The sequence below is a fragment of the Mustela putorius genome, unplaced genomic scaffold, assembly GCF_011764305.1.
Source record: "Mustela putorius furo isolate JIRA1106 unplaced genomic scaffold, ASM1176430v1.1 tig00001472_pilon_pilon_pilon, whole genome shotgun sequence".
NCBI classification, from domain to species: Eukaryota; Metazoa; Chordata; class Mammalia; order Carnivora; family Mustelidae; genus Mustela; species Mustela putorius.
Genome location: NW_025421756.1, coordinates 721998 through 732971, shown reverse-complemented (window position 1 = coordinate 732971; position 10974 = coordinate 721998). Strand labels below are relative to the sequence as shown.

At 38.6% G+C, this 10974-nt stretch overlaps 1 protein-coding gene across 1 annotated transcript; it reads left to right on the top strand.

Annotated features, from left to right (window-relative positions):
• Window positions 1-648: 648 nt before the first annotated feature.
• Window positions 649-1789, top strand: LOC101682402 (ubiquitin-conjugating enzyme E2 N). The gene has a single exon (XM_013050793.2). The coding sequence runs from the start codon at window positions 682-684 to the stop codon at window positions 1138-1140; it is 459 nt and encodes a 152-aa protein (XP_012906247.2). The 5' UTR covers window positions 649-681; the 3' UTR covers window positions 1141-1789.
• Window positions 1790-10974: the final 9185 nt, after the last annotated feature.

The window sequence follows — 10974 nt, the reverse complement described above, 5'->3', positions numbered from 1 at the left end:
ATACGGCCTAGAGCAATCTATACTTTTAACACTATTCTGGTCAAAATTCCACTGGTATTCTTCAAAGAGCTGGAGCAAATAATCCAAAAGTTTGTATAGAATCTGAAGAGACCCTGAATCACTAAGGAAATGTTGAAAAACAAAAATAAAAGTGGGGGCATCACGCTACCTGATTTCAAGCTTTACTACAAAGCTGTGATCACCAAGATAGCATGGGACTGGCACAATAACAGACACATAGACCAGTGGAACAAGTAGAGAGCCCAAATATGGACCCTCAACTCTATGGTCAAATAATCTTTGACAAAACAGGAACAAATATACAGTGGAAAAAAGACAGTCTCTTCAATAAATGGTGCCAGGAAAACTGGGCAGCTATATGTAGAATGAAACTCAACCATTCTCTTACACCGTACACAAAGATAAACTCGACATGGATAAAAGACCTCAACATGAGACAGGAATCCATCAGAATCCTAGAGAAGAATATAGGTAGTAATCTCTTCTATATCAGCCACAGCAACTTCTTTTAAGATATGTCTCCAAAGACAAAGGAAACAAAAGCGAAAATAAACTTTTGGGACTTCATCAAAATCAAAAGCTTCTGCACATACAAGGAAACAGTCAAGAAAACAAAGAGGCGAGAGTCGAGACCAGAGGCCGAACTCGGGATCTGACAAGATGGCCGGGCTGCCCCGCAGGATTATCAAGGAAACCCAGCGTTTGCTGGCAGAACCAGTTCCTGGCATTAAAGCAGAACCAGATGAGAGCAACGCCCGTTATTTTCATGTGGTCATTGCTGGCCCTCAGGATTCCCCCTATGAGGGAGGGACTTTTAAGCTTGAACTATTCCTACCAGAAGAATACCCGATGGCAGCCCCTAAAGTACGTTTCATGACCAAAATTTATCATCCTAATGTAGACAAGTTGGGAAGAATATGTTTAGATATTTTGAAAGATAAGTGGTCCCCAGCACTGCAGATCCGCACAGTTCTGCTATCGATCCAGGCTTTGTTAAGTGCTCCCAATCCAGATGATCCGTTAGCAAACGATGTAGCAGAGCAGTGGAAGACCAACGAGGCCCAAGCCATAGAAACAGCTAGAGCATGGACTAGGCTATATGCCATGAATAATATTTAAAATCGATCTGATCATCAAGTGTGCATCACTTATCCTGTTCTGCCAAGACTTCTTCCTTTTTTGTTTGCATTTAATGGACACAGTCTTAGAAATATTACAGAATAAAAGCCCAGACATCTTCAGTCCTTTGGTGATTAAATGCACATTAGCAAATCTATGTCTTGTCCTGATTCACTGTTGTAAAGCATGAGCAGAGGCTAGAAGTACCATCTGGACTATTGTGAAACGTTTAAAAGCAGCGGCCCTTCTCTGCTTTTATTCATTTCCCCCATCATGGTTAAGCACTGTGAATGAAGGTAGTTGTCAGGGTTAGCTGCAGGGGTTTGGGTGTTTTTCTTTATTACTTTTTTGAGGGGGAGAGGTAGTTTTATTTTAATTTTATGGGCTCCTTCCCCCTTTTTATGGTGATCTAATTGCATTGGTTAAAAGCAGCTAACCAGTTCCTTATAATATGCTCTCTAGCCAAGTCTAACTTTATTTAGACACTGTAGATGGACAAGCTTGATTGTTTGAACCAAAATGGGAACATTAAACAAACATCACAGCCCTCACTAATAACATTGTGACTTTGCTGTCAAGTGTAGAATCCTTCCTTCAAGAAAAAGCTTGTGACCATTTTGTATGGCTTGTCTGGAAACTTCTGTAAATCTTATGTCTTAGTAAAATATTTTTTGTTATTCTAAAAAAAAAAAGAAAAGAAAAGAAAACAAAGAGGCAACCCACCAATGGGAGAAAATATTTGCAAATGACAGTACAGACAAAAGCTTGATATCCAGGATCTATAAAGAACTCCTGAAACTCATCACACACAAAACAGACAATCATATCAAAAAATGGGCAGAAGATATTGACAGACACTTCTCCAATAAAGACATACAAATGGCTCTCAGACACATGAAAAAATGTTCATCATCACTAGCCATCAGGGAGATTCCAATTAAAACCACATTGAGATATCACCTTACACCAGTTAGAATGGCCAAAATTAGCAAGACAGGAAACAACATGTGTTGAAGGGGATGTGGAGAAAGGGGAAACCTCTTACACTGTTCGTGGGAATGCAAGTTGGTGCAGCCTCTTTGGAGAACAGTGTGGAGATTCTTCAAGAAATTAAAAATAGAACTTCCCTATGACCCTGCCATTGCACTCCTGGGTATTTATCCCAAAGATACAGATGTAGTGAAAAGAATGGCCATCTGTACCCCAATGTATATAGCAGCAATGGCCATGGTCGCCAAACTGTGGAAAGAACCAAGATGCCCTTCAACGGACAAATGGATAAGGAAGATGTGGTCCATATACACTATGGAGTATTATGCGTCCATCAGAAAGGACGAATACCTAACTTTTGTATCAACATGGACGGGACTGGAAGAGATTATGTTGAGTGAAATAAGTCAAGTAGAGAGAGTCAATTATCATATGGTTTCACTTATTTGTGGAGCATAACAAATAGCATGGAGGACATAGGTAGTTAGAGAGGAGAAGGGAGTTGGGGGAAATTGGAAGGGGAGGTGAATCATGAAAGACTATGGACTCTGAAAAACAATCTGAGGGTTTTTAAGGGGCGTGGGGTGGGAGGTTGGGGTACCAGGTTATGGGTATTAGAGAGGGCATGGATTGCACGGAGCACTGGGTGTGGTGCAAAAACCATGAATATTGTTACACTGAAAAGAAATTTTAAAAAAATCACTGCTTTTTGAAATGTAGGAGGCATGGAACTTTGATTCTGCAGGGAAATAGTGGAAGACAAATGTCAGAGGGAAGGAGCCTCCATAAGTTGGCTACAGGAAAGAGTTATAAACTTGGAATCCAAAATTTGAACCCTTAGACATCTGCTCTGGTGAGGAACATGCTCTTTTGAGGAGGGCACAGGGGATAAAGAGGGAAGTATTCTCAGTGGGCATTTATGGTTTCAGGATCCCAGGAGACTCTGAAAGAAAAGGGGAGACTGAACTGATACAGTGTCCAAAGATTGGAGCTAGGAGCCTGGTTATGTTCAGTGAGCCTAGAAGGAACTCTCAGCTCAGATTTCCATAAATCACAAGCATGATCAGTAGGGAGGCCACTCTTTGACTGAGCACCCTGAAAAGGTGTGACACATGCAGGCCCTCTACCATCCCTTAGCAGGGCAAAAGAGTTTGCCCATGGCTAGGCAATATCTCTCAGGCCAGAGTTGGCCATTGTTGGGTATGCAACCCAGGTCACTGTGGTTTTTAGCAGCACAGACAAAAAAGGAGACAGTGTGACCTGGAGGGCTTTCTAGAGAACAGCCTGTGATCTATGTTCTGAGACAAAATTTTGGACACAGTCACTTCTGCTCTGACTCTTGGAAGGGACACAAAAACCTTCCAGGGAATGCCGCCAGAAGACAAAAGCCACCCAAAACTGGATCTCACTGAGTCCATCCTCCACCACAGGGAGCAAGACAATTCTGCTCCAACAGGGTTGCCTGTGTAAAAATGGGGCAGTTCCCTTCTACCAGAAGATAGGCTGGAAGAACAATAGACCAAGAACCATAAAGTTGCTATAGAACAGGTGCATCTTGCTTGGGTAGTGGTCAATAGTTTAGAATGAGTCAATTATCGTATGGTTTCCCTTATTTGCTGGGCATAACAAATAATATAGAGGAATGGGGAATGGAGAGGAGAAGGGAGTTGAGGCAAATTGGAGGGGGAGATGTACCATGAGACACTATTGACTCTGAAAAACTATCTGAGGGTTTTGAAGGGGTGGGGGGGTGGGAGGTTGGGGGATCCAGGTGGTGGGTATTATGGAGGGCAAGCATTGCATGGAGCACTGGGTGTGGTGCAAAAACAATGAATTATGTTACTCTGAAAAGAAATTTTAAAAAACATATGATCTTCTTAATTGATGAAGAAAAAACATCTGACAAAGTATGACATCCATCCATGATTAAAACCCTCAAGAAAGTATGAGTAGAGGGAATGTACCTCAACATAATAAAGGCCATATATGTAAAACACAAAACTAGTGACATCCACAATGGGGAAAAACAGAGCCTTTCTTACGGTCAGGAGCAAGACAGGGACATCCACTCTCATCATTGTTCATTGATATAGTACTGAAAGTTCTAGCCTCAGCAATCAGAAAACAAAAGCAGTAAAAGGCATCCCAACTGGGAAGAAGGAAGTAATACTTTTTCTATAGACATGACACTCTATATAGAAATCTTTAAAGACTCCAACAAAAAAATTGTTAGAACTGGTACACGAATTCAGTAAAGATTCATGCTACAAAATCAACATACAAGTATCTGTTGCACGTCTATACACCAATAATGAAGCAGCAGAAAGAGAAATCAAGGAATTAATCCCTTTTAGGATTGCTACAAAAATTGTTGATACCTAGCCATAAACTCAAACAAAAAGGTAAAAGTTATATATATATATATATATATATATATATATATATATATATATATCTATATCTTAAATTATAAAACATTGGTGGAAAAAATTGAAGATGGCACAAAGAAATGGGAAGACATTCCATGCTTATAGATTGGAAGAATAAATATTGTTAATATGTCTCTAGTACCCAAAGAAATCAACACAGTTTATGTATCCCTATCAAAATAGTGCCAGCATTTATCACAGAGTTAGAACAAACAATCCAAAAGTTTGTATAGAACCACAAAAAAATCCCTAATAGCCAAAGGAATCTTGAAAATGAAAGGCAAACCCAGAATCATCCAAATCTGGATTTCAAATCTGTATATTACAATGTGGTTTTGATTTGGATTTCCCTGATGGCTAATGATGTTGAACTTTTTTTCATGTGTCTGTTAACCATATTTATGTCTTCTGCACATTTTTTCACGTGATCATTTGTTTTTTGGGTGTTGAGTTTGATAAGGAATTTATAGATCTTAGATACCAGTCCTTTATCTGTAGTGGCATCTTGACTTGATTTTTCTCAGGCTACAGTAACAGACAAGCCAGAACATTACAAGTACGTTTCACTCATTTCTTTCTGAGAAAGAAACTGGAAATTGGGCAGCTCACTCCCAAATCTGTGTACACTGTGCTAGAAAGAAGATAATGTAAGAAGGGAACAAAAGTGCCAGAAAACTCCCTGTAGTTTATTTTTATCAGTTAGATGTTTGCTTGGTTTTTGCAGCTTTTTAAATAATTTCTAGGGTTCCCACAAAGCAAATTTGGGCTGCATGTTGTTATTTGGTGTTTCCATGGGTAAACAAAGGTCTCAGAGCTTTCTACTCTGTCACCTTGCTGACATGACTTTAATCTTTTGTCTAGTAAGCCCTATGTTTGGGTTTCCTGTATGGTTTCTGTCCCTTTCTTTTGTTCTTTTAAATGGGGCATAACTTACAGGGTTGTTTTTTTTTTTAATAAGCCTTGTAATTTTTTGTATGAAAATTATATATTTTAATATTATAATGTAGTAACTCTGAAAGTCAGATTTATTTCTTCAAGGTTCGATAAATCTCTTGATTGTTGGACACTGAAGTAGTCAATTTTTGGACAACTTTTTCAAACTATTTGCAAAGACTATTCATCATTTTTGATCACTGATGTATATTACTTTAGCTTGTGTTCAGCTAAGGTTTTGACAGAGACCTCCTTAATGATTAAAGCTGAAAACAAATAAATAAAAACACACCAAGCTAAAGAGAAATGTCACTACTCTTGGTTTACATTTATTTGTCCCTAATGGGACAATTCTTCACAATTTAAGTCCATTCTTACTTGAGGAATCAGGTGAAATTTTAATTTTTTAGGGGACATTTCAGGACCTGTCTTTTCTGGATATTCACATGGCTTACCTATTGAATGTCCTAATTTCCCAAATACTCATACCCTAGCTTTTCCTCCAGACATAAGATGGTCTATTTTATATCTCCACCCATAATCTCTTACCTGCAACATATTTTTTATAGTCCACCCTGCAGCTTGTATAAGCAATAGCTACCTCTTTTTATACTTGTTTTCTGAGTTATTTGAACAAAGATAAACATCTTGCATCAGTATTTCAGGTATCCTATACGCAGGGTAAAATAGACATATACAACAATTGGAAAATAAGGTTTTCTCTGCTTATATCAGTTCAGGAGAGGAAACTGGAAAACAAGCTGGTGAAAACCAATATTAAAATTGTGCTGGGGAGAGGTTAGGACAAATGTAACTAAAATGCCACATAATTTTTTATTTTGAAGATGACTTTTTCTTGATTTGAAGTTTCTTCCTTGTTTAGGAAATGTTATACATTTAATTTTATCCAGATCAAATACACAGTTGTTCTTTTTTTTTTTTTTCAGAAAGTTTCTGGTGTTTTTTCAGTTTTTCTGTGGGAGAATGAGAATGTGGAGAATCCTACGCTACATAGTGCTGACATCACAACTAATATTTGCTTTTTCCCCCTTTTTTAAAAGGGCATTTCTTGTAAAAAATATGTTTAATTGTATAATGTGTGTGTGTGTCTAAACTTACTGTAGAGTTGAGAGACCATTTCTGGAATCCTTATTCTGTTATATTGATCTTTTATTCCATTACAATACTGTCTTAATGATTGCAAATTGTAATACACCTTGATGTCCAGAGTTGTTATGCATGCACCTTTGGTTTACTTTTACTTTTGCTTTTTCTTTTTTAAGAATTTATTTTATTCTTTGTTTCTTTTCACTGTTCCAGAATTCATTGCTTATGCACCATGCCGAGTGATCCATGCAATATATGCCCTCCATAATACCAACCATTAGGATCACCCAATCTCACACTGCACTCTGCTTCAAAACTCTCAGTTTGTTTCTCAGCATCCACAGTCTCTCATGGTTGATCTCCCCCTCCAATTTCCCCCAAATCAATTCTTCTCTTCATCTCCCATGTCCTCCATGTTATTCCTTATGCTCCACAAATAAGCGAAATCATATGATAATTGATTCTCTCTGCTTGACTTATTTCACTCAGCATAATCTCTTCCAGTCCCATTCATGTTAATACAAAAGTCATTTTTTTAACTTATTTATTTTCAGCATAACAGTATCATTATTTTTTCACCACACCCAGTGTTCCATGCAATCCATGCCATCTATAATACCCACCACCTGGTACCCCGAACTCCCACCCCACCGCCACTTCAAACCCCAGATAGTTCTTCAGAGTCCATAGTCTCTCATCATTCACCTCCCCTTCCAATTTCCCCCAACTCCCTTCTCCTCTCTAACAACACTTGTCCTCCATTATATTTGTTATGCTCCACAAAGAAGTGAAACCATATGATAATTGACTCTCTCTGCTTGACTTATATCACTCAGCATAATCTCTTCCAGTCCCATCCATGTTGATACAAAAGTTGGGTATTCGTCCTTTCTGATGGAGGCATAATACTCCATAGTGTTATGGATCACATCTTCCTTATCCATTCATCCATGGAAGAGCATCTTGGTTCTTTCCACAGTCTGGCGACCGTGGCCATTGTTGCTATAAACATTGGGGTACAGATGGCCCTTCTTTTCACGACATCTGTATCTTTGGGATAAATACCCAGGAGTGCAATGGCAGGGTCATAGGGAGGTTCTATTTTTAAATTCCTGAGGAATCTCCACACTGTTCTCCAAAGAGGCTGCACCAACTTGCATTCCCACCAACACTGTAAGAGGGTTCCCCTTTCTCCACATCCTCTCCAACACATGTTGTTTCCTGTCTTGCTAATTTTGGCCATTCTAACTGGCGTAAGGTGATATCTCAATGTAGTTTTAATTTGAATCTCCCTGATGGCTAGTGATGATGAACATTTTTTCATGTGTCTGAGAGCCATTTGTATGTCTTTATTGGAGAATTGTCCGTCCATATATTCTGCAAATTTTTTGATATGATTGTCTGTTTTGTGTGTGTTGAGTTTGGGGAGTTCATTATAGATCTTGGATATCAACCTTTTGTCTGTACTGTCATTTGCAAATATCTTCTCCCATTCTGTGGGTTGCCTCTTTGTTTTCCTGACTGTTTCCTTTGCTGTGCAGAAGCTTTTGATTTTGGTGAAGTCCCAAAATTTTATTTTCGCTTTTGTTTCCTTGGTCTTTGCAGACATATCTTGAAAGAAGTTGCTGAGACTGATATCAAAGAGATTACTGCCTATGTTCCCCACTAGGATTCTGATGGATTCCTGTCTCACATTGAGGTCTTTTATCAATTTTGAGTTTATCTTTGTGTACAGTGTAAGACAATGGTGGAGTTTCATTCTACTACTTATAGCTGCCCAGTTTTCCCAGCACCATTTATTGAAGACACTGTCTTTTTTCCACTGTATATTTGTTCCTGTTTTGTCGAAGATTAATTGACTATAGAGTTGAGGGTCCATATCTGGGCTCTCTACTCTGTTCCACTGGTCTATGTGTCTGTTTTTATGCCAGTACCATGCTTTCTTGGTGATCACAGCTTTGTAATAAAGCTTGAAATCAGGTAACGTGATGCCCCCAGCTTTATTTTTGTTTTTCAACATTTCCTTAGCGATTCGGGGTCTCTTCTGATTCCATGCAAATTTTAGGATTGTTTGCTCCAGCTCTTTGAAGAATACCGGTAGAATTTTGATCGGAATGGCATTAAAATTATAGATTGCTCTAGGCACTATAGACATTTTAACAGTGTTTATTCTTCCGATCCAAGAGCATGGAAAGGTCTTCTATCTTTTTGTGTCTTCTTCAATTTCTTTCATGAGTTTTCTGTAGTTCCTCGAGTATAATTCCTTTACCTCTTTGGTTAGGTTTATTCCCAGGTATCTTTTGGTTCTTGGTACTATAGTAAATGGATTCAATTCTCTAATTTCCCTTTCTGTATTTTCACTGTTAGTGTATAGGAAAGCCACTGATTTCTGTACATTGACTTTGTATCCTGGTACATTGCTGAAATGCTGTATGAGTTCTAGTAGTTTGGGGGTGGAGTTTTTTGGGTTTTCCATATAAAGAATCATGTCATCTGCGAATAGAGAGAGTTTCACTTCTTCATTACCAATTTGGATGCCTTTAATTCCCTTTGTTTTCTGATTGCTGTCGCTAGGACTTCTAGTACTATGTTGAACAAGAGTGGTGAGAGTGGGCATCCTTGTCGTGTTCCTGATCTCAACGGGAAGGACACGAGCTTTTTCCCATTGAGGATGATATTACCTTTGGGTCTTTCATAGATAGATATAATGAAGTTCAGGAATATTCTCTCTATCCCTATACTTTGAAGCATTTTATTCAGGAACAGATGCTGGATTTTGTCAAATGCTTTTTCTGCATCAATTGAGAGGACCATGTGGTTCTTCTCTCTTCTCTTATTAATTGTTCTATCCCATTGATTGATTTGTGAATGTTGAACCATCCTTATATCCCAGGAATGAATCCCACCTGGTCATGGTGGATCATCTTTTTAATGTGCTGTTGGATCCTGTTGACCAGAATCTTGTTGAGAATCTTAGCATCCATATTCATCAGGGATATTGGTCTGAAATTCTCTTTTTGGTAGGGTCTTTGCCTGGTTTGGGGATCAGGGAAATTCTGGCTTCATAGAAAGAGTCTGGAAGATTTCCTTCTGCTTCAATTTTTTGAAACAGCTTCAGAAGAATAGGTGTTATTTCTTCTTTGAAAGTTTGGTAGAATTCTCCGGGGAATCCATCAGGTCCGGGGCTCTTTTCTTTTGGGAGGTTTTTGATCACCGCTTCAATCTCATTACTAGATATCGGTCTATTCAGGTTGTCAATTTCTTCCTGATTCAATTTCGGTAGTTTATAGTTTTCCAGGAATGCATCCATTTCATCTAGGTTGCTTAGTTTATTGGCATATAACTGTTGATGATGACTTCTGATGATTGTTTCTACTTCCTTGGTGTTCGTTGTGATCTCTCCTTTTTCTTTCATAATTTTATGTATTTGAGCTTTCTCTCTTTTCTTTTGGATTAGTGTGGCCAATGGTTTATCGATCTTATTGATTCTTTCAAAAATCCAGTTTCTAGTTTCATTGATATGTTCTACTGTATCTCTGGTTTCTACCTCATCGATCTCAGCTCTAATCTTGATTACTTCCCTTCTTATGTGTGGAATTGGTTTGATTTGTTGTTGATTCTCCCGTTTTTTAAGTTGTAGAGACAGCTGCTGTGTTCTGGATTTTTCAATTTGGTTTTTTTTATTTCCATCACCAATAAAAATTTATATTTTTATAAACATATATTTTTATCCCCAGGGGTACAGGTCTGTGAATCACCAGGTTTACACACTTCACAGCACTCACCAAAGCACATACCCTCCCCAATGTCCATAATCCCACCTCCTACTCCCAAACCCACTCCCCCCAGCAACCCTCAGTTTGTTTTGTGAGATTAAGAGTCACTTATGCTTTGTCTCCCTCCCAATCCCATCTTGTTTCATTTATTCTTCTCATACCCACTTAAGCCCCCATGTTGCATCACCACTTCCTCATATCAGGGAGATCATATGATAGTTGTCTTTCTCCGCTTGACTTATTTCGCTAAGCATGATATGCTCTAGTTCCATCCACGTTGTCGCAAATGGCAAGATTTCATTTCTTTTGATGGCTGCATAGTATTCCATTGTGTATATATACCACATCTTCTTGATCCATTCATCTGTTGATGGACATCTAGGTTCTTTCCATAGTTTGGCTATTGTGGACATTGCTGCTATAAACATTCTGGGGCACGTGCCCCTTTGGATCACTACGTTTGTATCTTTACGGTAAATACCCAATAGTGCAATTGCTGGGTCATAGGGCAGTTCTATTTTCAACATTTTGAGGAACCTCCATGCTGTTTTCCAGAGAGGTTGCACTAGCTTGCATTCCCACCAACAGTGTAGGAGGGT

Coding starts and splice junctions, on each gene's coding strand:
- LOC101682402 (XM_013050793.2), top strand. CDS start 682: ATGGCCGGGCTGCCCCGCAGGATTATCAAGGAAACCCAGCGTTTGCTG.